Source organism: Pleurodeles waltl, chromosome 5 (assembly GCF_031143425.1).
Source record: "Pleurodeles waltl isolate 20211129_DDA chromosome 5, aPleWal1.hap1.20221129, whole genome shotgun sequence".
In the NCBI taxonomy this organism is placed as follows: domain Eukaryota; kingdom Metazoa; phylum Chordata; class Amphibia; order Caudata; family Salamandridae; genus Pleurodeles; species Pleurodeles waltl.
In genome coordinates this window covers 749,253,030-749,280,845 of record NC_090444.1, presented here as the reverse complement: position 1 = coordinate 749,280,845, position 27,816 = coordinate 749,253,030, and the positions used below count along the sequence as shown (strand labels likewise).

The 27,816-nt window shown below is 40.5% G+C and overlaps 1 protein-coding gene across 1 annotated transcript in view; it reads right to left on the bottom strand.

Moving 5' to 3' along the window:
• Positions 1-1,982: 1,982 nt before the first annotated feature.
• LOC138296010 (MAL-like protein) overlaps positions 1,983-27,816 on the bottom strand; it is a 33,372-nt gene continuing 7,538 nt past the window's right edge. Inside the window, exons 2-4 of the mRNA XM_069234713.1 lie at positions 11,412-11,582; positions 6,793-6,936; positions 1,983-2,953 (exon numbers count right to left, since the gene is read on the bottom strand). Coding sequence (XP_069090814.1) covers positions 2,891-2,953; positions 6,793-6,936; positions 11,412-11,582 — 378 coding nt within the window. The 3' untranslated portion in view covers positions 1,983-2,890. The remainder of the gene's footprint in view (positions 2,954-6,792; positions 6,937-11,411; positions 11,583-27,816) is intronic.

Here is a 27,816-nt window from a genome sequence, read left to right as displayed (position 1 = left end):
AGCCCAGGCAGCTGGTGATGCCTCAGGGAATCACCCCATTAATTGGGAGGATGGCCTCTTATGCAGTGAGCCTAAAGCTAGGAGCTGGTGCATCGCCTCCATCCTAAGGATCAACGATGATGTATCACCTCCTCTGCTCCTCGCATCTCCCTCGATGTTGAAGCAAACAAGTTACTTTGCAGTGGTCCAAGGCTGGTAGCTGTGTCCGACCTGAAATCCATTGCAGTCGGCCTTAATTTTCAAATTTGACCCTGTCTAGCACCACCAATATCCCAGGGTGGCGCTTTATGGTTTAAAGCACTACAATTCAGTTCATTCTTTAAAAATTCATAACTCAAGGTCTATTTATCTGATGTATTTTTCTAACTAGGTGTGGTGTGTTTTTTGCTATTTGAAGTGTTGCACAACTACTTAACATATTGCCTCTTAAATTAAGACTGACTGCTCAGTGCCAAGCTGCCAGGGAGGGAGGACAGGTTAATTTAGGGTGCTTTATTGACTTACCCTGTCTAGGATTGTGGTTTCTAGTTGGAAAGGGGGCATACAGCTGCCAACCAGAAACCCAGTATCTAACAGCAAGCAACCAAGTGGCTGTTTATTCCTTTATCAAACCCAACACTTATATAGGGCAACAAATGTAGCAGCCCATATGATTGCAAGGTGCAAAGTTATTGTATAGCCCAAGATCACAGACAACTTCCCTGGTTACTTGTGTCAGGCAGCTTAATTCTATTTAAAATAGGTTGTATTATGAACAGATAGCTTAAGAAGTTAGACCATCAGATGCCCTGAGAATAAAATGACGATCTCTCAATATAAGCGGAACTTAAGGAGTACACATCATTTTCTGATGGCTATCGTTTCAGTTAAGCTGAAAGCAAGAGGCAGAAGGGTGCTGTCTGTGGAAAGGACTAAATTTTTGCAAGTCACTCCTGAGGGCTAAAGCGAGACAATGGGGCTTGTTATGTGGTAAGCAGCCTTCAGTCCACCAGCCCGAATGTGGGGGTCAGTACTGACGCAGATGCAGCAGTCCGACCGCCACATAAAGACCCTGGGTGGTCAGACTGCCAGGGTTCCGCCAGCATCACCAGGATCAGTGATCCCGACAGCCAGGCGGAGGTAAAGATCATAATCTGCGAGGCCAGCTGCCAGGGCAGAGCTACATGAAGCGCTGTCCAGCTGATTACAACCTCTTTTTCCACCAACCTTTTCATGGCTGTTTTACCACCATGAAAAGGCTGGCAGAGAACAGGTGCAGGGGGGCAGAGAGGTGCTCCTGTACTGCCCATGCTCTTGGCATGGGCAGTGCAGAGGTCCCCTTACCCATCACCATTGCAATGTTTATTGTCTGCTGTGCAGAATGTGAACATTGCGAGGGTGCTGGTGCACCCTGCTGCCAGTTCAATTAGGAAATGGAAACAATGCTGTAGACTGTTTTCTGCTAGGATGGTGGGCAGAAACCGAGGTTTCTGCTCACCGGCCTAGAGGGAAACTCCTACTAAGTTTAGCAGGGTGGTCGCCACCAGGGAGGCGGCCACCCTGTCAGAAGTTTGGCAGATGGGCTTTCCAGTCCACCAAACTCATAATGAGGCCCAAAATCTTTAAGAACTTTCAAACAAGTCTTGAAATCACACTTATTTGATGAACAGGCCAAAGAGACTGACTGGGTAGTGTGCACAGCAAAGTTCCATCAACAACTAAGTGGCAAATCTCTTGCTCTAGAAATGCAGTGTTGCTAGAGCATACCACACTTTACTTCCAGGCAGTATGCAAGGCTTAGTACTCTGTTGTTTTACTTCATATTTGTGTTTTGCAACCAGTATCCATGCTACCTAGACAGTGGAGCAACACATGGTCAAAAGAAAAACTCAGTGATGATGATGACTCCTTCATCTGGTTTTGAAGTTAGTTATTGAGTACGTCTGTCTTTGAGTCTTTGCATAAAACAATGATTCTCAAAAATTGAGACACACTCTCCACAGTTTAGGTTTGCCAAAATGCATTTTTATTTTTTGATTGTCTCTTGGATCCAGATTCTTACACAGCTGTCTGCTACAAAACGAAATGAGATCCACTCAGGTAAAACGTCCCGATTGTCAATGTTTCATTGGTAGGAGTATTCAACCGTTGTGAGATCGGAAGATATAATCATATTTAAACTTGTATCTGATAGTAAATGTATTTTTTCACATTGTTGGCACTGAAATCTCCAATGAAAGGTTTCCTCTTAAAGGGGCACACTTACAAGTTATGATGTAATTTACAAAGACGGAACGCTAACACTTCGACCACTAACTGAATAACAGTTTGTATTTAAAGTGTGGAAGAGGAGATACGACAGGGACAGGTAATAGTACATGAAAGAAACAATAAATACAATAATACCAACGAGACATTAATAAAAACAAAATAATACTTGGAAACGCTTTTAGGTAGGGAAATATGCATTTGACGATCCAGCTACTATTTTGTCAAGTGTGTAGTTATGCAGATCCTAGCACAATAGATAAGGGGTGGAAATATCAGATTGCAAAAAAAATAGTAATGGACTAGGGTCCATGTGTATGGACACACCACGGATAAACATACACTACGTTCAAAGAAAAATACTTCGAGTGTGACAACGTAAAATTGTTCTGTACACGTATGCACTCTACAGTGTTTTAGCACATGTAATGCCTTCATTAGATGTTACTTATTTACAAGTGTTTTTTGTTATTTGAACGGATTGATAGCTGTCAAAAGGACTGTAGGCTCAGAAGAAAGATCGCTTTCTACATGATTTATTCTTGGGGCCACAATTCAGTTGCAGGTGCGTGACCAGAATCCCAGTATTACATAGCTGTCCCAAGTCTTCATGGCTCTGCTCCAAACTGTTTCCAAAAAAGTGTTATTGCACATAAGACTGGAAGCTGTGCAATGTGTAAAAAAGTGTCGTGATGAAGGCGAACACCTGAAACAAATTTTGAAGAAAAAGTCATTTGCAGATAGGTGACAGAACTAATAATATACAACCAGGTCAAAGTTTTTTAAGAGTGTGGACATTTACTACCACAAAAACTGGGTTCTGTTTCATGTATGATTTGTTTCTATACTCCTTGGTGTTTTCTTTCAATCTCTTTTGTGACTCGAGTTTCCCAGCTACCTTCAAGTCGATGTTTTCTAATTTTGCATAAATTAACCTACATACCTGAGGAGCCACAACTATTCAGAGACTTCTAGGTTGGCTGACTTCCTACACAGAGTATCATTAAATCTGACTCTGTTCGTCTATGGTAACTAACCACCATTTAGAGACTGCGTTGAGGTACATGTAAACAAACGTGTAATGTTAATGCCTCTTCTGCCGCTGCTGCCTTCTAAAATGGGGCCTACCTTAGGGGTGACTTACAAGTACTAGAAACGAACGTTTAGCCCTGGCAGATGGTTTATTTTCATAAGATAGTTGGTGCGTGGAGAGCGCACCAGTTCCCAAGACGCACAGCCTGACAACATAAATTGAGTTTGGACCAAGTAATCCAGAGTAATCAAAGTTGAATCCATTTTCACCAATAGTTTCAGAGTTCATACAGAGGCAACATGATTCCAATTTTCAAATGCATGAGAACTGCCAATCCAGGCTTTATTTTACAGCATGTTGAAATTTACGTTTCATCCTGGTTAACCATAACGACATACACCCAGTGCATTTCAGGCAACAAGCTCTGTGACAGGGGTAACTAAAATGTAAAAAAAGAACCCATCAGCAATCCTCAAGGATGTCACGCATATAAGCATGAATAAACAGCTAAAGGTGTTGTGGCATTCACTGCATTCAAATTAACAACGTGAACCACCACCAAACCATACTGTCAACAGTATAAACAAAAAATATACACTGAAATTTGGTAGTAGTGGTTCACATTATTAATTTTAATGCAGTGAATGTCACAACATGTTTAACTGTTTATTCATGGCTATATGTGTGACAACCTTGAGGTTTGCTGATGTTTTTTTTTACAATTTGGTTACCCCCTGAAGAAGGGCTTGTTTACCAAAATGCACTGACTATTATGTTATGGTTACCCAGGATGAAACATGAATTTCAACATGCTGTGAAATAAAGCCTGGATTGGCTTTTAACATGCATTTGAAGATTGGAATCATGTTGCTTCAATATGAACTCTGAAGCCTTTGGTGAAAATGGAGTAAACTTTGATTACTCTGGATTACTTGGTTCAAACTCAACTTATGTTGCCAGGCTGTGCGTCTTGGGACAGCTATCTTAAGGAATATTAAATGTGATGTGGGGCAGAGCATAAACGAAGTTCAGCACGCCAAATGTTTGCCTTTGAGCATTCCATTAATAATTTTGAAAAACATGGAGTGAATTTGACCACCATTCATTCAAATGGTTTATTTTGCGAGGTAGAAATGACAGTTTAAGCCTAAACACACAGGCTGCAGGGCAGGCCAGCAGATATGTTTTACAGTACTACTTCAGTGGACGGCACAATGAGTGCTGCAGAACACTGGTAGCAATGAGTGCTACAAACCACTGGTAGCATTTAATTTAAATATGGTACCATATACTAGGGACCTATGAGTAAATTAAATGTGCCAAGTAGGTATATGCCAATTGTATCATGTTTAAAAGGTGAATACAAGCACTTTTGCGATTTCCTTTGACCAACAAAAATGGGTTCAGTTAAAGAAGGAAAAAATCTAAGGCAATACCTAGCAAAATATGGTAATTTCCAACTCTAGTTATGGAACAGGAAGTTAGTCAAAAACTTCAAACTTCGGTTACTCCTAAATATATCAACTGTAAGGTTAAGAAAAGGAGGAAAACAGCAATAAATAATAATAGTACTTCCATCTCAACTTGTCTGCATTTGTCAAAGCTCAAAATGCATCAATGGAAGGCTAAGGAAAAATTGTCTCTTTAGTGGACTGTTTAAAGTTCTTTATTTGGGAGACCAAAGGACTTTTACATATGGAGTGTATTATAGTGGTGTATGAGAGAGAGGGATGGTGCTTGGTGTAGGTGGGGAGATTACAATGTTGTATTGTGGTGTATTGTGTTGTCTTGCTATTGTGTTCACAGCAGAATTGTTTATGAAATCTATCTATGCGTTTTTATAGCAATGTTTTTATATAAAGAAAACTTTAGATGTGAAATATATAACTATAAAAAATTTCAAAAAATAAATCAGGCAAATTGAATAAAATGTAAATTACCTCTTTTGGGTCCCTCCACATTCGATTAATTTTATTGAAAAATGCAGATAGGTTAGATGGGAAGTACTATTATTGATAGGAAGTTAGGCAAGCAACTTGGAAACGTTTCTCTCTTAATTCATCAAAGTGAAGTCAATAGTAACTTCAAACTTACACCCGATGAATTGGAGGTGAGAGGTGGAGATGATACCTAATAGAGGGTCGCCAATGATCACAATTATTCACTTACTGTAAATTAATTTGGAATCCTTCAGACTCCACCTGTGCCAAATGTTTTGTTTATGTGCAACATTTGTTAAAATCACACATTAAGATGCAGCACTGTCACTGCAATGACTCCTCATAAAGAAAGCTACATCGCTCAAGAGATGACTTCTGGAGAATATAGAAGTGCAATTGTCTGCATGCCAGTGTGAGTGCATGCGATTTCCAAATATTCCAAAGGGCTAACAAGAGTGTTCTGTACTTTTGTCTATGGCATTTTTGAAAATGACTGACAAAATAACATATTTCTAACATTCGGAAGCAATGACCACATATAACATGTCAAGTAAGAATAATGCCAGTTTAGTAGAGGGGCAAGCCTTTTTAATTTTTATTCCTTTGTTTAGTCATGCAAATGCAATGTTAACCTTCTCTAAACAGCACAGTGACTGTCCCATTCACGCCACTCTGGCTACCCATTTAATTTGTACCCCATTGCTTAATTTGAGCCGTTGCAGCACTTTCTTGTTAACACTGGCTCTTATGACAGACTGCCACATGGTGACACTGTTTGTCTAATTTGGTGAGTAGCACAACAGTTGTTTAATTTTCAAATAGACATTGAAATCACTAATAACTGCCACCCAAAGCTATAGGAATAGCTTTTAGCTTTGGCAGCATGTATTAGTCATTTTAATGTATATTTAAAGTCTGGATGTCACATTTGTATGAAAGTGATGGTTAGTTGTGATCGTACTGTCATTGGCAGCGCTAGTGGGGGCCAATGAGTGGTACTAGTTGCAGTGACCTCCTGACAAGGGTCCTGGCATTTCTTTTTTTTTGTTTTGTTTTTTTACAAATTAAGCACTGTAAAACACTCTGTCAAACTGGATTGAAATGAAACACAGGTTAGGTGTCCAAACACTTAGCTGCTTGGACCACCCTGGCCCTAAAGAGTTCAGGTAGTTGCACATTACCCACAGCTATTCAGATTGGCAATGTAAATATAAGGACCTTGTCTTGTTAGAAGTAGGCCAGCCAATGCTTCGGCAACTATAACTGGCCACCTTTCAACTAATCAGTACTATTCTCTGTAAAAACAAAATCAGCAGATTTTCTGTGAAAAGTTGGTCAGGGCCGCAATCTCGCAGTGGTCTGCGGTTTACTGTGCTATAGTGTCTTCCCGTGCTGTGATTTGTTCAGTCTGTTCTTGTGGAAGCAGTCAAAAAGGCAGATTTGCTTGGTGATCTACTTCAGCATTCAGACAGTAAAACATTGCTCTCCTTCCTATACCACCACAATAACGACACACATATCCAGGTGAAACAAAAATGTATGCAAACCAAATAATTTAGGCACCATACTTACTGTTGCTGCTGTATTGAGGCGGTAGTTCACCAACAGACCGTTGCAGTTTTGGTTAATATCAGCAATACAGTATATTGTTGCATTTGCTTGCAAAACAGCTGCACTCAAGTAGAAGATTGCTGTGATTCCATGATAAATAACATCCTGGAAAAAGCAGGGTGCAAAAGCAAATTATTAAACAATAGTTCATAAACTGGTTGTGAGTTAATGCCTCACTTTCCTCTCCCTTTTCTATCTAAAGGGAAAATGTATTTCCCCAAATAGAAACCCTTATTGCCACCCTCAATTTTGGAAGTGTCCCATTCCCCTTCCTATCAGGAAAGGGGATTTATTCCAGCCCTTGGTTGTAGTAAACATCTGATCTTTGCCTGGGTCAGAATGGGTGCGGAAAAAGTTAGAAATTCCGACAAACAAGGCCATTTGCATGCTTGTAGAAACTTTAAAGGTATTTCTGCTTTGGAATGCCCACTCCAAGCCCCGGTCTAAATTTACTGACATGAAAATCTTCATGTGATTACATCATTTTATATATGTAAACCACTTTTTGTGAATAGCAAACGTGGATTTATACTTATAAAAAGACTATTATTTGCAAGTGTAAGCTACACTTACAAATACTTAGGGTGTCATTCCAAGGCTGGTGGGCCAACCATTGGCCCTCCAATCCTATGGAGAGGAGGCCGCCACGGAGCTGTTGGTCTCCCCCCAGACCGATTACAAGGTTTCCACTGGGCCGACCAGCGGAAACCTCTGATTTCAGTGGAAACTATGGAGCCGAGGCCAATGCCATCCAGCAGAGGGTGCTCTCAGAAGGTTCTGAATACACACTGTCTGCCATAGCAGACACTGTGCATTCCGAGTGTGCTAGGCAGGGGCTCCTTGGGCCCCCCAGCACTAAGTTTCTGATCTGCCTTTCCAAGGCTGGGTCCCCGCCATGAAAACAACGACGGACACTGGGCTTGTGATCACTCAGTACCACCACGGTTGACTATGATTCTGACCACCACCACCCCACCGGGAACCATGTTCCAGGCGGTGGCACCAGTCCCCTTGTGGTCCGACCTCCAGGGTCGTAATTTGCCATTTGGACCTCCTGGAGTGTGGCAGTCTGACCACCACAGAGAGGCTAACAGTCTCAGGACCGACAGCCTAGTAATAAGGCCCTTAGTGAGTCATTAATTTTATCAACTTGTGTAGAATACACACATTAAATGATTAACATAGAGCAACCAGCGGATGTGGGGGAAGGCTTTAGAATATGAGGGTTTGGGAAGGAGGGAATGATGGAAACAGCAAATCCAAATGTATAGGTGTTCATAAGTCCATGAGATGTTGGAGGTCTGCATGTGGTAACTATGTGTGCATAGTGCAGAAAAGAAATGTAGATATTTAAATTATTAAAAGACGCATGAGTGTCGTAAGACAAAACCAAGGCAAGGCAACATAAGCACAGCTGTGAAAACATACATTCAATGAACAAGAGAATCACAGCTAGCAAATGCTTGATTTCTACAATGTTTGCCCACTGGGATTTAAGAGTCAACAATAATACCATTTTTTCTTATAGAAACTATCCGTAGGCATGTCTTCCCTACATATCGGAAAACCCTGGAAAGTTGATACTTGGCTCAAGCCACTCATTGTTAAATTAAGGGGTGGCACACCCACACAGACTGAAATCCTCTTTGTATATCTCTAGCCTGTGTATGCAATAATACGTGTGCAAAATATTCAAATTTCTCTTAAATGCACAGAATACATTGGGTAAGAAAAGAAGCAGAAAAAACATTACAACTGAAGCATACAGTCATGTGGATAAACTTGTTCATATGAAAGTATGTCTCCTGCTACATGCTAAAAGAACAGCTTTGAGACCTCAGATCATCCATGCCAAACAGGGAACAATATGCCATGCACGTCATTTAAGGTCCACCAGGAGTAGCAGCAACGACCCCTGGCTTGCGACCTACGATCTCTGGCATTGTGTTTGCGATCCCTGGCCTCAGAGATGGCAAAATAAGTGGTAGAAAGACACAGATGTCTTCACCCTCCTTGATTTCAGCTAATTTATTTTTACGCTAACAGAGCCTAGTTTTATATTAGTCACTATTAGTGTAAAACAAAATGGAGAATCAGAAACGTAAAAATAGTATTAAATATCTGTTGTGTGCACGCTTGCGAAGGAAGTGTGTTTGTGTGAGGGAGGGAGTGAGTGTATGTGTAAGCATGTGTTTATGTGAGCATTTGTGTGTGAGTGAAAGTGACTGTATAGGAGTGGGAATACATGAGATTGAAAGTCAGTAAATTAGTATCAGGGAGTCAGGTTGAGTAAGAATTATGGAATGAGAGTAACAGTGAGTGCAAGTTAGTGTGAGCAAATAGGTGTGAGTTACTCAGTATAAGAATGAGTGACAATGTGTGAGTGAGTATAAGACTGAGCACAAAAGAGTGAGAATGAAGGAGCGTAAGTGAGTAAGAATTATTGAGTAACGGTGAGTAGGTGAGAATGAATGTCAGTTAGTGAATGTAAATTAGCATGAGTGAGAATGTGATGTTATGCCTGCAGGTCTGCTTTTTGTACTTGGCACAATACTGGTGTTGGCATACTATAGATAATTATTAACAGACAGGGACCTAACATATTTGAGAAAATACTTGATATATGGGACATCCATGCAAAAGGCTGGTGCAGGCATACTGGAAGTAATTCTTGGTATGTGACCGTATGACAAAATGCAGCCTCTAGCACATTGGAGGTAATTCTTGGCATAAAGGATGACTGCTGTGGCATATCGAAACATGACAAACATGACAAAACACTGGCCCTATGATAATAGAGGTGCATAAGGTGGCACCTATGGCATATAAGGGACACCCATTTCAAAATACTTGCCCTGGTACGATGGAGGTTATTTTTGGCATATGAGGGCACCAACAACACAGTTTAAAAAATAGGGGGTCAACTCCTGTGGAATGGCAGGTTTCATTGGCTTGACACAACATGAAAGGGCTTATACATTTAATAGGTGCCCTTTCATAGCCGTGGCTTTACGCAGATTTATGTGGAAGTTTGCTTTAAAGTGCACTACTTGACACTATTTTTTAAATTTGCTTGTGGGGAGAACCCCTTACCTCAGTCCTATCTGAAAGAACTCTGGCTCATTCACTTTGCTCAATACAATTGAGTGCAAGTATTGTATTACACCCCACCACTTTCAAGGATTATGTTAGCACCCTAATAAAGATGTATCCAAAAGAGACATTTGTGTTGTATTTTTAAATTAATGACAGTGTCAATACAACTTGAATGATGTCAATTATTGTGATAACATCTAGGTTAAAGGTCAAGTCACATCACTTCCTGAGAAAATTCAGGGTCAAAGGTCATATGATGTCACTTCTTTTAATGTCAATAAAGTAGGTCAAAGTGTGTGTGATGTCACTTCCCCTACCCTGGCATTTTGGTGAATCGATGTCAATGCAAACTGCCTAATCTTCCCAGCTGGTGCTAATTTGAACTTCATTTATGTTGTTCTAGTCATGTTTTGGAGACAAAAATCTATTTTTGCATTTCCGAATAAATTGTGAGCATTAATTGTTTGCTGCTTCGAAAATACCACTAATCACCACAAAGAGAAATGGAACAAAAAACACAGGCTTACAGAATATAATTTTGAACTAAAGTTCATCTTGGTGCAAGGTACATTGATTCAGGGAATTGGGTACTGAAGGAATGAACTAAACAACAATGTGATTTGTCTTGTGTATACCGGGTTATTTTTGCAACTAATTATTTGTGGTTGTGGATGTAAGTGTACTCTGGGCAGGAAAGGAAATATGCATAATGTTTCCTTAACGTACCTCGCCAAGTGGCAGCTGCCACTGAACAGCGGCAGCGGGGCGGGACCATGCGTGAAGGGCCGGGGAGGGAGAGGTTGTGTACGTTATTATCATTTTATTTTTCCTTTTTAGGAAAACAAGTGAGGCGACGCTCCTCCGCCTTAGAGGAGACCACCCCTAGCCTCGCCATTGAGGCACACAAGAGACATCTGTGATTTCGACAACATAAATCATAGATGTAAGAACATTCAAGGCTGGCGTTAGTAATAGCCTGTGTCACAGTGTTGGTACCACTATCATCTGGAAGCAGGGGCCGGCTTCAATTAGCCATTTTAGTTAACCACTCCCCCACACAATGACATCCACCCTAATCAAGAATTGAAGAAAATAAATGAAATCCTAATGAAAAAAAGATGAACAAAATGAAAACTTTCTCATTTCACTGGAGTAGCAACAGTGCCATTTGCATTAAAGCACTAATGCACACAATGAATAATTGACCCTTGTCTTGGTTACGTAATAAAAGAGCACCATAATTGGGGTGCAGTGGTCCATTACTGCACTACATATGGTTGTGCCACTGACCCCTTTCGATGGTATTCTGCATTTACATAATTATGTTGAAACACCAGCAGTGAATCGACGCAGTGCGACCTTATGAACTAAATACCTTTTTAAGCTATCTCACAACTATAATACTTTACATTACCAGGAAACAGAATGGTGGATGGTGAGCGCTATTCGTAACACCATGTGCATTTTGAAACACTCATGCTTACCACTATTCGCCAAGTGCCGCAGTTATTTTTGTGAAATCCAAATAGGTACACCATCAGCAGTATCATGGAAAAGAAGAAGGAGCTGACCGACACATACATCACCCATCCTTGACTAATCGTTATCCATACTCTGGTAGCAGCGACAAGGATCCACACCCAGGCTCCAAATATCTGTGAAAGAAAAGGGACAGTGATGTTACAATGTATATCCTTCTTTCGTGCTTTTGATTTCATTCACTTCCACTCCGCCTAACCTCGATATAATTTCATTAAGTCTGACAATGTTCATCAGTTGCAATGCCATTTTGTGACTGTTGTTCAAAATAGGGGGTAGAGTTCAGTAAACGTATGCTATCTTCCAGCTTAAGACACATTTGTGAAGTGGGTTGGGAAATGACTTAAGAGATGAAACAGTAAGAATAGTTGAGAATGGAGATCACTTTTAATGGAAGTGGATCAGAAGATGTAACTAGTATTGTTAGTGAAGCCCATCCTTGACAGTGCCTTTATCAGTGGCATTGCAGAGCAGGGGGGGCTGGTGTTCAAGGGCTAAGGGGCTGCGCCCCTAGCCTTTTCTGGCCTCTCTAGTGAAGCATATATTTAATTACATGATGAAAGTAAAACATTTTCTGCACAACATTTTCCGAGTGAAAGTTGTGCACTTTGAAAAGCCCCACTGCGCCTGTGTCAGTATGTGGCTGAAAGCTGCACAGTAGGGCTGACAGGGCTTGCCCACGCAAAGCCATTACGTTTTCTCAGAAAGCAGTGACGTCCCTGGCTTATCTCCTCCTCCACCAGAAGCCCTGATTGTAAACAGCCTGGAGCGTTTTTTGTTCAGCCCGGGTTTCTGAAAACTTCATGTCACTCCGATATTATTATCCACCCTTTCCTATTTACTCAAATGGTGGGGTGTGATCAGAAGGGTCTACGTACCAGAGGTCACATTTTATTAAAAGAATGTGGCATTGCGCAAAGAAAATCCCCTTTTTCTGCATTACAAGCAGTCTGTGGCAGAGAAATGGAAAAAATACAATAAATAACTCCATCCTTGGCTCTCTGGGAGACAGGAGTGTGAGCTTAAGACCTCAAGTCATAAATATGCCAAAGATAACCCTGCACACAAGTAAGTTGGAGCTCTATCTTTTTTACAGACAATAAAATAAAAATCTGTTCTCTCAGCTCTCCTCTCCCTTCACTGCCTCTGTAGGTGATTTCATCTCTCAAAGGCAGTAATGGTTCCAGTAATTTATCATGGCTAGTTATGCTCCTTTTATTTCTTCTGCAGACTAATGACGTGATATCTCATATTAAACATGTAATCTGCAGCTCAAATAAACGTGTATCACTGAAACTGCTGGATACTGGATGGGTGAGGTAATGTGTGTTTGTTTGAATAAGTGTTCAGGTATTGACTGAGTGGCTGAGAAAATGTGGGTGTCTGTGCATAAGAGTTGTGTGAATGGCAGTGGATGACAATGTGGATGAGTAAATGTATAGGTGACCAAAGGCAGTGGGTGAGTAGGTGAATGGAAATACGTGGGTAGTGAGGCTCACTCACAAAGTGCAATTCTGTCTCGTATTTGTGCCCCACCACTGCTTTCAGTCATCAGCCACCACTGTTGCAGAGGCTGAGAGCATAGTTCATTCGCTATGTATTTATCATTATGAACTGCAACAGAGATAATGCATAAAAGGATGTAAGATAAACTAATTAAGAAAGTTTGGACTGGATTCATAGTTTCCTATGGTTTACATTAGCAGAACTCCTGGCTGAGACCTGAATGTCAGAAAGAGGCTAGGAATACTACAAGAATGAGTCATACCTACTTACATCCAAATCTTTGTAACATGGGCCTTAAGAAAGTCCTGCAGAAGTGGAATCTAATATTCCTTTTAGCCAAGCAGGAAGGCATGATTTTGGGCTGGAAAAACCTTTCTGATGGCAGAAAATGTTCAGTCATCTGGTAAGCAGGCCAGGGATCTTGTTGGTATTTCAGTATCCAAGACCACATATTTTCTAAACAATGTTTTGGACAAAATATTGAGTTAAAAATATCAGGAGACAGAAATATCAGAAGTTAAATATCATGGACACAAATATTGTGATGCACAAAGATCGTTGACAAGAACATGTAGGGCCAGATGTAGCAAAACGCCAATTTGCGAGGTGCAAAGTGCGAGTCCATGCGACTCGCAATTTGCACCTCGCAAATTGGTATGCAGTACGGTGTCTCAGACACCGACTGCAACTCGCTATGGGGTCGCAATGACCCACCTCATGAATACTCATGAGGTGGGTCGCAAATTGCGGCCCCATAGCGAGTATAGGCACTCGCAAACATGGAGGCCTGCTGTCGTCAGCAGACCTCCATGTTCGTGACTGCTTTTAAATAAAGCAGTTTTTTTTTTTTTACGTGTAGCCCGTTTTCCTTACAGGAAAACGAGCTGCACTTAAAAAAAAAAACGAAACCTTTAGTTTCGGTACTTTTTCAGGGCAGGGAGTGGTCCCTTGGACCACTCCCTGCCCTGAAAAAATATTTGTGGGTCCAGTCACAAACTGGAAGGGGTCCCATGGGGACCCCTTCCAATTTGCGAGTGGGTTACCATCCACTTGAAGTGGATGGTAACTGAGATGCCATTTGCGACCGCGTACGCGGTCGAAAATGGTATTGCATACCACTCAGACTCGCAAATAGGAAGGGAACACCCCTTCCTATTTGCGAGTCGGAAATGCATATTGCGAGTCGGTACCGACTCGCAATATGCATTTCTGCATAGCAAAGAGGCATTTGCACCTCGCAAACGGCGATTTTCGCCGTTTGCGACGTGCAAATACTTTGCTACATCTGGCCCAATGTTCTTAGGTAAGGTCATTGTAAATAATAGTGATGTTTTTCATATTATTTTTACTAATAGATTGGTTAAAGATATGGCTTTTGAATTATTTTGAATGTGTTTTAGTTGATATATTAATTTTATGTGTTACTGTTCTTTATGTAAATGTTATTAATTGTTTTTAAAACAGAGCTTGCAATTTTAAGGGATTTAGAATTTCGTATTCATTTTTAACAGCAATTTCTAGTGTTGTTGAGGGTTGTTGGGTTTTGGGGGGAGAACTGAAAGTTCGTTATGTAATAATTAATTAAGAACTATTTAATACATGTTATGTAATTATATGATTACAATGTATTATGTAATTTATATAGTAAAGACTTATTTTTGTTGTATGTTATTTGTTGGCTGTTTAGTTTGTAGGTGTATACGGTGGGAAATTAATTAATAATAAACAATGAGTTAATAATTGTTAATTATTTAATTGACTTTTATTATGTAATTTATGGAATACTTATTGATTATACTTATATTTTAGTTGAGGGCTGCTTGGTTTGCAGGGGTGTGGGATGGTACAATAATTAAGATTAGATGTTATTTTTTTTTTTTTTTTTGGAATCAAATTTAATTATGTAAAATCTAGAATACTTTTTTTACTTATATTTTAGTTGCAGGATGCTAGGGGTATAAGGTGAGAAGTCAGTAACATAATAGTTGATTAACTATTCATTATTAATTGTAAATTAATTATTTGATTCATTTTTAAATATGTAAATTGTGGAATAATTTCCCTACTCTTGCTTAGACTGCAGCAGGAATAGTAGAATGACCTTTTTCATCATCTAACACTTTCCCTACTGTTGTTTGAAGTGGTAATAGTACATTTCACTCCTCCAAAATCCCAAACTTTCCCTACTGTTGCAGAGACAGGAGTGGGAATGGTAAGTTTAACCCCTCCAAAGTCCAACATTTTCCTTAGTGTTGCACTGTATGGAGTGGGAATAGTGAATTTCACCTCTCCAATATCCAACTCTTTTCCTACTGTTGCAGAAATTGAAGCGATAATACTACATTTTACCACTCCATAATTCAACACTTTCCCTACTGGTGTGCTGACTGGAGTGGAAATAGTACATTTCACCCCTCCAAAATCCAATGCTTTTCCTACTGTTGTACTGTTTGGAGTGGGAATAGTAAATTTAACCCCTCCAAAGTCCATCACTTTACTGATTGTTGGCTGACTGGAGTGGGAATACTACATCTCACCCCTCTGAAGTCCACCCCACATGAAGCAGCTATCAACATAATCAAGGAGTTCCTCAAACCAACAGCAACTGAGAACACCATCCACTCCTCCCAAGAGCTCTGCGATATCCTCTCGGGCTACTTCCACTGCAAGATTACCACCATATACAACAGCTTCGATCCCCAACCCACCTCTCTCACCTTCGACTACCCCAACCAACTGACGGACACCAGACACACAATAACCACCTGTTCCTCGCTCACCATTCACACCACTACATCCATCATGACTTCCATCCAGTCCGGGGCCCCACTGACCCCTAACCCCATCATCTCTTCATCCTCAATACCTCCATCTCCACATCAACCATCCCAGAAAGATAGAAACACACCGAGGTCAGACCCCCTTCTAAAGAAACCCTCAGCCGACCCCAACCATCTCAAAAACTACTGACCGGTTTCCCTGCTCCCCTACCCAGCCAAAGTGCTCGAGAATGTCATCAACCACAAATCACAATCAGGATTCCATGCCAAACACAGCATGGATACCGCACTGATCACCGTCACAGATGACATCTGACCCCTCCTTGACAAAGGAGAAACTATGGCTCTGATCCTCCTCAAACTCTATGCCGCCTTCGAACCGACTCCCACCACACTCTCATCGACAGGCTGCACAACATTGACATGTAGCAAAACGCACTCAAATGGATCACCTCCTTCCTTACAGGACAAACACAGAGCATCTGAATGCCTCCCTTCACATCCACGCCTAAGGGATTGTCCCTCAGTCCCACCCTGTTCAATGTCTACATGACTTCATTCTCAGACGTCATTAGATCCCACAGACTCAACATAATCTCATAAGCAGATGACACTCAACTAATCCTCTCACTCTCCAGGGACCGTGCCAACACTAAACCCAACTTCTGCAGTACCGTGGCCTAGTAGATGAAAGACAACTGCCTCAAATTCAACACTGACAAAAATGAGGTACTAATTTTCAGAAAGAACTCTTCCATGTAGGACCACAGCTGGTGGCCAGCAACTCTCGGCCCTACACCTATGCCAACAGACCACACATGCAACTTGGGCATCATCTTGAACAGCTAACTAACCATGAAATGACAAATAAATGCAGTCGCCTCCTCCTGCTTTCACACCTGTTGCGTGCTCTAAAGGATCTTCAGATGGTTCGGAGACATGGCGCCCCCAGGGCCTAGATACTCCTAGGGGTGACAATGTTGAGCTTTGCAAATTCTGATTGAGTGACTGATTCCTTAGTCTGGAGTGGGAATAGTAAATGTCACCCTTTCAAAGTCCAACGCTTTTCCTACTTTTGCACTGACTGGAGCAGGGATAGTATGGTAAATCTAACACCTCTGAAGTTCAACACTTTCCATACTGTCCCATAAACTAGAGTAGAAATAGCATAGTTAATATACTTAGACTCCAATCGTTGTCATAATGTTGGTATAATACATTTTATAACAATATTTTTTATATTGTACTTTGTTTTTCTTTTTAAATGTATTTTAATGTTTATAGTATGTTTTGTAAATGTGTTTTTTGAATTTATCAATTTTTAATATTTTATTTATTTATTTATTGTCAACAGTAACTAACTTTTTCTTAATCATTGTTTATATATATATATATATATAAACACAATTAATACTATTTATTTTACATTCTAATAATATTGTTAATATTTGTATTTATTGTTAAAACTATATACACATGTATTTTCATATTAATACATTTACAATATCAAAAAATAACATATTGTACAATAACTACTGTATCATTTAAATATATTTTCATGATGAATTGGAAATATAGAAAAAGATTGAATAAGATAACTATTTTTATTAATTCTGAACACTATATTTGTTTATATAGGAATATACACACATTTCACATTTCGATGTCTGTTTATATAAGTACATATGTATATACAGTATAAAACTTTGGTGCACTATATTTCATTTGCTTTATATTAAATGTATATATTAACATATTTAACATTTACAAATTTAAACTCTATATTTACAAAAATGATAATTTTGTCTCTTTTTGGATGATATTAGTGTCAACAATATATTGTTCTGATAGTTTTATACTTACTTTTAAACGTATAGCAGCACGATATTGTGGTAAGCAATATTTTTGTCAACTATATTGTTTACCACAATATTGTGTCAGTGATCTGGTATAAAGAATGTTTTTTCAGAACTTGGTATGATTGAAGTAAGGATTTGTGTTGATGTAATGAATAGGATTACAATTGTGCTAGGTTTTGGGGTTGCCTTATGGTTAGAGTCACAGTTTTTCGTGGTGTGAGTGATGGTATAAGTGATGGCATAGAACACATGTAAAGGAGAGGTGTACCATAGCTGCCCAAATGGGAGTGTGCCCCAGTAAATGAAAGACACAACATGTGTAAGGGAGGAAAAAGAGTTTGTAGCATGTGTGACTGTAGATAACATGCTTAACATACCCCTGTCACCTAGTGTTGGGATCAGACATTTGCAAGATGTTTTTCTTCAAAGATGTCTCTCAAGTCATAAGATGTAGTGTGATCTCTTCTTGGAATATGTTGTGCATGGACATCAACTAAATGTATGATTGTTTATTTCACCACAGGGTTAGGATGCATATCAATTGAGCTTCAAGGTTGTTGTGTTCTGGACACATTCTGATTGCCTTGATCAGTTACATACGGACCCCGTCAGCATGGGATACAGCACATTTAAAACTAACCCCCTCCCTACCCGAGGTGGGCCAAGGGAGGGAGAAGGCGAAGGTGCAGCATTTATTTAAGGGGGCATGAGTTGCCCCACGCCCCAATCCTCCACCAGACCCTTGGGACCTCAACCAACGGGACTAATAATTTCATAAGTGAAAAGGGGGGGCCACAGGCCCCCCCACGAGCCTCCAGGAAGCCCCGGGGACCCCATCACTCAGAGCCATCTTTCCAATAAAGGAGGGACACACAACCCCCCCTCCCTGAGCCATACAATGGCCCCAGAGACCCCACTCCCAAGGGCCCACTCGGTGACAGTGTTCCAGGGATCCCAACTCCTGGGACACCATCTATTTTCCTGCCTGCAAGCATGCGCAAGCATGCGCAAAGTAAATGAAAAGTTCTCCCACCAGAAAGGGACATGCTTTGACTGCTCCGACCCAGCAGGAGAAAAGGAAAACTGCTCCCGGGGGTTGGGGCAATGATGACTTCTCCTATGCCTGCAATGGGTGCAAGCATTGGAGCTGGTGGGGCTGCAGGTGCCCTGGACCTCTCCTGCAGACCCCTATGAGCAACAGACTGTGGTGTACCCCAAGTTGGCTAGGGGTACCCCACAAATAAAACAAATGCCCCCAAAATAATACAAATGTGAATAGTTGAGGCCTGCCCCAGGTGGAATAAAAGAAGGAAAATGCTGGTGGGACCAAGGGGTCCCTGGGCTACCCCCACAGCTCTAAAAATAATAGCGGTGGGGGGTGCCTTGTATGTGCAATGCCACACCCCTTACATAATCAAAAAATGATGCCTCCTTCATGGCCGCACAAAATGCAGCACTCCAGCAACACTATGAAAAAAACATGTCTCATGGGCCTTTGAAACCATGACCCCAAGACAACTTATCATTTTTTTCTAAAGCATTTCCTCGACTGGGGTTTTTGTTACACAGCTGGGATTGCAGTGCCACATAGAGGCCTGCTGAATTTTATAAAGATATAACACATAAAATATGCCTTTATGTGGATATATTTGATGCTGCATTTTTGGTGGTGTAAAATGTGAAAAGGTAGAACAGAGATAAACTTGTTTTTCTTTATTTTCCTGAAAGAAAAAGTAATGTAACTCTGACTGCATTTTCACATTTTCACACTTCAAAATACAATAATAAAAACTATGTAAAAAGTAAAAGTCACTGACGTAGTTCAATAAAACTTTATTAAATATGTTTATCATTATTGAAATATGGAAATGATTAAAATTATTGATAGTTTTTGACGACAGATGATAGATCTGCTGTATAACTAGGCTATTATTTATCAGGTGGGTGATGGGTGTGGCGGGGAGGTTTGGCTATCTGTAAGGGCTGGTGGTAGATAGAGGTTGGCTGCAGGGCTTGGCCACAGGCTGTGTGCATTATGGTACTGCCTGCCTGCCAGGGGTTGTCTGCAAGGCTTGGCTGCAGACCAGGTCCTGTGGCAACCCCTCCCACCCCCACTAAGCAGCGCACAGACAATTGCAGCAGGAGGTTGGTGGATATAGTAATAAAATATTACTGTACATTAAAAACCCTACTAATTCACTGAAGAAAACAAAGGTTAAAGTAAGGTTATTGTACGGTTTGTCATCTTAAACTCAAAAAACCACTGAAATTCGCCAGTTATTATTAAGTTAAGTAACTAAAACTAATGCTTTAAGCGAACTATAATTCGTGCCCTCGCCATGCACTGCTAATCACTATACATATTACATCACTCATGACAACGTCTACGACATTATTGCAAATATCACTGCAACATGTGCAATTAAATTATTGATGAGAAAACTGTGTATACCATTACTGTAACCTTTGGCATATTGACAAATGTTCCTGAAGTGCTATACCTGATTCTCACCACTTTCAGAGCAACAGAGGTCTGTCGATTGTGACTGAGGTAGGATTTTTTTCTTGCCCAATTCTCCAGCCTACAGCATATTTTGGGTGTGACACTTTCTATCTCGGCCCCTCACCAGCCTTCACAATCTGCACTAACTTCATGGTGCGCTTTTTGCCTTCGTTGGCACTTGCACCCAAAGGCCTAGTCGTTAGAGGGCTTGTGGAAAGAAGGCCCTAATTGCATGTTTCACAGAAGACATGTTACGATTGAAACCATAGCATCTTTGAATGTTTAAAATTATAATTAAAGATTTCTGTGTGCTGGGCTGTATCAATGTTAAAAAAATGGGCGGGTTTACCTGGCCATTTTTTCATGGTACATCTGTTCTGGGCATTAGAAACTATGGAAACTGGCTAAGTTTCAGAAAGAGTGCCTACTATGTCAAAAATGCATCTAATGAAGGTGTGGCGCAAAAAACTGTTTGCTCAGTTTTTCGCAATCACGATCTTTCAGTACATAAGCCACTTATTATCCTCCTCAGGTGTGGCATCCGGGAGCCACTCCAGTGTTCTTCAAAGAGCAAAGAACATTAGTCATGAGTCAGTCACAGAACTGGTACTGCTGCAATAGACAAAGGCAGCAGCTGCAGAGACGCACTCACGAGCACCCTCTGACTGACTGCCAAACCTACAATAGTCAATAACAGAAGTGGCTGTCAGAACACAAAACAGATTTTTTTTAAGTTTCAGAAAAATGGCAAATTATTTATTTAAGTCTTCATGCCTATCAGGCCGGCACGCCTCTCTGCGTACCATGGGTGCGACCTTTTACGAACTGTACCTGAGTACGTATGTGCGGTAAGATGCGTCAATTATAAATGACACTGGCAGCCCAAGTATTCTGTAGCCGCGTTATGCATCGCTAGTCAAAGGAACATTCCAGAAGATATGTTCGTCGCAGGAATGAAGGGCTTGGCTCATTGTTAGACGAGGTGCACATGAAACGGCCCTTTCAGCTGAAAGGTACTAGCTGGTGGAGTCTGAAGTTCGCTTTTGCGGCGGGACAACAAAAACAAAGGTGAAAAGAAGCTACTATCATACCTGTGTGCTACAGGGTAGGAGGCTTCATTATGTAGCGCTAAGGGAAAATTAAAAAACGTTATGGTCAGCCTCTGGATTTTTTACTGGAAACACATCATCTTCATTTATTTTATCCTCTGCGCACAAATGTTTCTGATAGGTGACATTTTACTTCCCTAACTGCAGTGAGGCACAAATGTATGGGCTTTGTGGTGCAGGGTAGCGCAGCAAGTCATGCTGCCCTGCTAACAGTTTCCTCCATGCAGCACACACAGAAGGAGGAAAAACAAGTGGAAAAATAAATATATTTCTACTTGTTAGACCTATCCTGGGGAGGCATATCTTTACGGTGCATTCCCAGGTTTACCGGGTTAGGGAAATCTGGAAATGTGTCAAAAACCATGGGAGTTGCGTGGTGCATGGAAACACCCATGCTATGCCAAAGGAAGCCCTCTCTTGCCTCCCTTGCACAGAGATTTGACTGTGTTGCATTACTCCAGATTTTTTAAACTATTCAGAGCCATGCAAAGTGGCTTTGCGTGGCTTCAAAATCTGACTTTAGGTTTGCGTCGCTCTTGCACCAAATTGCGTGGTGCAAGAGCAATGCAAATCAGGTCATAAATATGGGCCTGAGTGTTTAATTTGTGCTGGTGTTTGCAGGTGGTAGGGCTGGATTTGTGACAGTGTGACCAGTACAGCTGCACCTGGTGTTGGATTCAGAGGGTTGGGGTGGTGTTGAATTCTAGGAGCGCTGTTGGGAAATAGCCTATTGGATTAAAGACACCTGTTACGGGAGTTCCTTCTGTGTCTAGCAGTTTCCAAGGTAACATAAAAACAGGTCAAGATAACTTTGTTGAATAATGTTCCTGCTGGAGAGAGATCCAAGTTTTGTCTAGTGGCACTTTTGATTCATCACAAAGCGTGGTGTAGCAGAGGTCCCCAAATCCCCTGCAGTGCGGGGATGCCTGAGCTCCAGGCGGCCCCCTCAGCACTGTACCCTAGCCTGAGAGCTCAGGAGTGCAGCCTTAGGGGGAGCTCTCCATGTACTTTGCAGGGAGCCCCCCTCAAGTTTCCTTACACCACTGTCATAAAGTAGCTCAGAGAGTCAATATGCCTGCTGCAAAGAACATGTACAATGAAGATCACAGAGCTGTATTTATGTGGATGGATATAGGTCCGTGAGTTACTTCTTTTGTCACAGAGATCCTTGTGTTACTCGCAGTTCATAATTTAGAATACTAATAAAGCATGGTACATATGAACTGTCTTTAAAGAGCTGCACGCAAACTGCATGGTATGTGTTAGAACGTGATTTTAATGCTTTGTAATCTTCATTCTCTTTTGCAACATTTCCTATACACTGATTTACACACCTATGAATGTCGCTGTATAATGTATGTGTGATGTAAAGTATTCTGACACCCTACACTTGTATGAGTAGCACTATAAAACAAATGAACTGCATGTGAGAGAGGGGCTATGGAGAGATGAGAGGCAGTGTTAGAGGGTGGTAGTGGGAATATTTGTGGAGAAAGAAGTCATTGGAGAGGCACGGAAAAAGATTGTTGCATCAGGTGGCACCAAAGATGAAGCCTGGTCTGTCAAGTGGTGTGCTCTTGCAATCGTTTTTTGGGATCAGGAATTATTTTTTGATATTAGACTTTGACCCACAGCAAGAGATAGGAAGACAGAAAAGTGAGGAAGAGAAAGATAGAAATCAGTGATAGAAAACTGGAATGGGAAAAACATGAACAGATGAAAAAAATGGAAGAGTAGGGTGGTGGAAGAAAGAGGTGTGAGGTGGAATCACAGCATGGCAGCCATGGTTTTAATATTCTTGATGGTGGGCATCTAAGATAAACCTTGAGCTTCAGCACTCATACTTAAAAAAACACTTACGATAGTCCCTGAATATTTGAGAGAAAATGTAAATATTAAAAAGGAGACCAATGGCTGATCCCAAATAGAAGGGACTTAGGTTACTGGAGACGTAACCCCAAGAACCTTCCCTTAAGGCTGCAACATAGGCTGTGACAAAAAAAATAAGATATGAAACCTAGCAGTACCTATGATTTCATTATTTAGGAGCATTCAATGTAAAATGAGGCTTAGACAGCAGGCATAGCTCCTTGGTCCAATATATTGATTCATATTAAATAAGATTCAGGGGATATTTTACCACACATGGTGGCCAAACTTCTTGTTTGTAGGAGCACTTTTGTGCCCACAAGAAAAACTTATAGCTCTGGTTAATCAAAACATAATACACCGCTTTTACCCAAAGATATCTTTTTCTAGGTAAATAATGGAGAGTGAGCAAACTGCTGCATAACCTGGAAGTATATGGCAGTCGTCACCCGACAAAGACTTTTACATCTTAAAAATGTTCACCTTTCAGGACACTGAAAACAACTGCCTTTTCAAAAAAGAAAAACCTTTGGAGTCTGTGGTACACTGAAATGTGCTCTTCCTTCTTTTATGTAGTATATGGGATTCTGCAATCCCTGTACAAACCTGTGTCTCTAATTTATTTATAAACATCGACTTGAGACGCACACAGTAGCCGAATATATAGCTTATTACATTCTAGCCCTGCAACCACAGATAAATCAATTTCCAAAAAATGTAATAAATATGTACAGCTGTTGGAGTTTATTGCAGCTGCCCTGACGTACTCCAGAGTCGGTCCTAACCTGGCGTGTAATTAAGCACTATTTAACCCTAATTCATGTACTGATTACCGATAATATGGTGGCTGGGATATTCAGTCACAAACATGCCAGATACCCTGGCAGCTGTATTACAAGAGCTTTATATTCTATAGCAATTGTAATAAGGAGTAATTCGTCTGCTGAGCTCTGACTCAGGCCTTTCGTGAGCAGCCATATTTGAATAATAAATGGTTATTTTGGAAATGTGATTACATTGGAACAAACTAGAAATCCCTGAATATGACATGAAATGTAAATTGTATGCAATATTAGCTAACTTAAGAAATAACGATCAACTGAGCTGACAAGAGTGATGAACGATATTCTCTGCCTGGAGCAGTGCTGGGTTTCCCTAGTGCCATATGCACATGCATGTCTATAAAAGTGGTTCTTACACTTTAGACTTCTGTGGACCCCCACTGAATCACTACTGGAATCCAAGAACCCACTTTAGCAATTTCTACAATTCGAACCTCAAAATAATGCACAAAAATGCGGACACAATCATACATCAAATATGCAAATTAAGAAATATATTATTTAATTCACAAACCAAATGTGAAAAAATTGAACTTTAATTTTAATGGAAATGTTCGAGCTATTCAAAATGAATTTTAACTTTACAAGATGAAGCAATAGGTTATACTCGAGAAAATAACTGTCTTTTTTGCTCATCATACATGCTCTCTTTATTGGCACATATTAGCACTTAATTCAAGGCCAGCAATCGTCCATAGTGGGATCCGTGTTCTGTATTAGTGCTGCTCGCCCGATTCAAGATAATGATACAAACTTTATTAGTAGCCTAGAATTTCAATTTCCTTCAATTTTAGAATGCATTTTAAATTAAAAATGTCCAGTTTCAAATATTGCATGCTTATGAATGTATAATTAATTAATCTTTATTTAATTATTTTTCTAAACAGTTGCTGACCCCTGAGTAGGTGTCATGTACCCCAGGGGTCTGCAGACCACAGATTAAGAACCGCTGGTATATAAGAGTTCTATTTTTCCAGTTCTTGAATCGTAATCTCCGCTTTGCCTGATAGCTAATAAAACAACCTTTTTTGTTTTTAAAAATTGCGTGGGCATATTTCAATACAATACTCAGTGAAATGTCCTGCATCTTTCATCAATCCCGTATGACCTAAATTAATTTCCCTACAACATGTTTAACACTGTTACTTTTATCAGACATTTGTGTTTCTACCTGACATACCTAACCCCAACATGCCTTAACCCATAACTCTCACCACAGTAGAGTCATGGCCGTATCAGGGTCAGACAGGGACAAAATATTGGCCTGGGCACCAAAATCAAAGTGGCCCACATTAGCTAAGCATATAATTTTAAAAAGTGGTAACATTTTGGAAATAAACAGAAAAAAACGACTCACCTGGCCTTATAACTGGCCCTAAACTGCTGAAAAAACGGCCCATACATTGCTTCTAAAAAACCGTCCCACACACTGATCTGTCAGACCAGATCATTGGGCACTGCCTGATATCCCGATGGGGCAGTCCGGCCCTGGCCCAGGCACTCTGCCAGACCTCTTCACTGAATACCAGGGTCTCTACTGTGGACCCCACAACACTGAGTAGACTTTCCCTACATTCCTCTTGCCCATTCACAGTGCCAAGGCTTTCACTATTGAGCTTCACAGGAATGTGGGCACTGGATTCCTTTTCTGTAGTGCATGTAGTGTACTTTAGTCTCCTGCATCAATGCAATTCCTCCCTAAATGTTCGGAGGTTCCTGGACTGATCCCTTAATGAGATAGAATGAAATAACAGCTTATGATTGAACTTGATCTTCCAGGAATGATTGGCTTGACATTTCCAATCCGCAACTCCAGGTCTCCTTCTCTAGCATAGAGTAACATCTTCGGGTATTTCTTAGCCATGTAAGGCAAAAGTAATCAGTAACCTATCACATATTTTAGGCGAGGTTAGTAAATTTATTCCAAAGCATTAGATTTGAGTGTGAGTAATATTTAGCCAAGATCATCAAAAATAATGCAATTAGGATACTGCTCTCACCCCTCCTTTCAATCCCTATTATACTTGGTGACACTCATCAACCCAATGGAATACTAATTTTTTCATTAACATTTCCTTCAACTCCAGTGTTGTTTGGAAAAATACAAAATGGCAACGTTGTAGTACTCTATAAGCCAAAAACAATTTGACTGGTCTTTATTTTTCACCTTCACTGTTGCAATTATCAGTGTTTCTTTGGGTGAGTGGGTTTTGCCTGGATAAATGCGCGGTCACCTTGTTCTGATATTTTGATCAACATGCGATTACTTTTTAGGTGGCTAAATGTTTTCTCATGCTCCTGTTCTGTCCGTGTTCTTATAAGATCTTTCTCACTGTAGGACAGCCCATAAATCTTTATGCAAATGCTGCCCATCCTGTGTCGAAACACAAAACACGGTGATGCAAGATCATTAAAACCAAACTTAACAAGTATTGGCAATTGTAAAAATATCTGGCTTCACTGTGATCATGCATGCAAGCACAGACATGCTCAAGTGTGCACTCCCTATGTGAGCAGTGACCCCTATCAACATGCCTCTTTCTGTGCCTACTGTGTTTGTAACCTGTTGTTTAGACCCAAAAGCTAGCGGAGGATCATGCTGTGTTTTTTTAATTGCTTAAGCTTGTGGTCCTGTTGCCACGAAGCATAGTGTGCTTGGGAATCAAACAATAGGGCAGAGATATAGTAGGCACAGAAAGATGGACGTTGCAAACAGATATAGGACAAATAGGCTGTGGGCATTTGTGCTTGCCTGTGTTTGGCTGTATTTTCACATTAAAGCCAGACCTTTTGACTTTGCCAATGTTTTTTCAATGTTCCATCCACGTTTAGTTCCGCTTTGTTTCAACGTGTTGTTATCTCGAGTAATTTATTAGCTGAGTTATGCATTAGCATGTGGGAAAGATACACGTGGGAATAAAACACATAAAATATGTTTTACATTCTCTTTTCACATTTTCTTGCATGATAGTATTTAGTTTATATGAAGCGCCTTGAGACCCTCACGGGTGAGTAGCGCGCTCTATAATTTATTTTGATTGATTGATTGATTGATGTCCTGCCATAGTGCCCACACCGCCGGGAGGGCACTTCAGAGCTCTACATGAGGTCTCAAAGGAGCAGCTGATATGGCGTGGGCTGAGTCCCACATATAATTTAGAAACACGGTGGAGCTGCATTGCTACAAAATAGCAGGTTTCAAGTAAAAGGTTCTGTAATAAGTTTTTAGGATTCATGAGAAAACATTATTCGGGTTTCTGGGTGTATTACTGAAGTCGCACTAGAACAGTGAACATTTCGGGTCTGATTCATAAACAGATCGTAAATAAAGTGAGTCCTGGGCGTTTCGTACATTTATGACTGGTTACACAATTCACTAAAATCCCAAACCTATTTGTGTTTGCAACTTTCGAAATTTAAAGTTGTAAATATACAGTATAAACTTCAGACCGCTCTCCACGTTTGAGAAATAGATTGTCCAAAGAAAATCTGAATTACTAACTTTAGGAAATTGGCAATATTTCCCCACCGTTTTTATTTACTTGTTCCTTCTCTTAGAAAGCATTGTTTCACGTGAAGTCTTCTCTTTTATCCCACTTTCTGTGACAATGAAGGATGTTGATGAGTTTTGCTGCACTTTCTCTACCCTGTACAGCTGGAGCAAGTGTGGAAGGGCGGATTAGAGTAGAAAAGTCATTGTAAATGTTTTTCAGTATCTACAACGCTATGACTCAGGGAGTTCACCTCCTTGCGTTTGTCACTCCTTAGACCTTTCCCTTGAAACACCCATCAGGTGTCAATAAAAAACACACATAAATACTGGGTAGAACATCTGCACTAGATAATGACCTACAAGAATACACCTCCCATGGCTTTATTAGG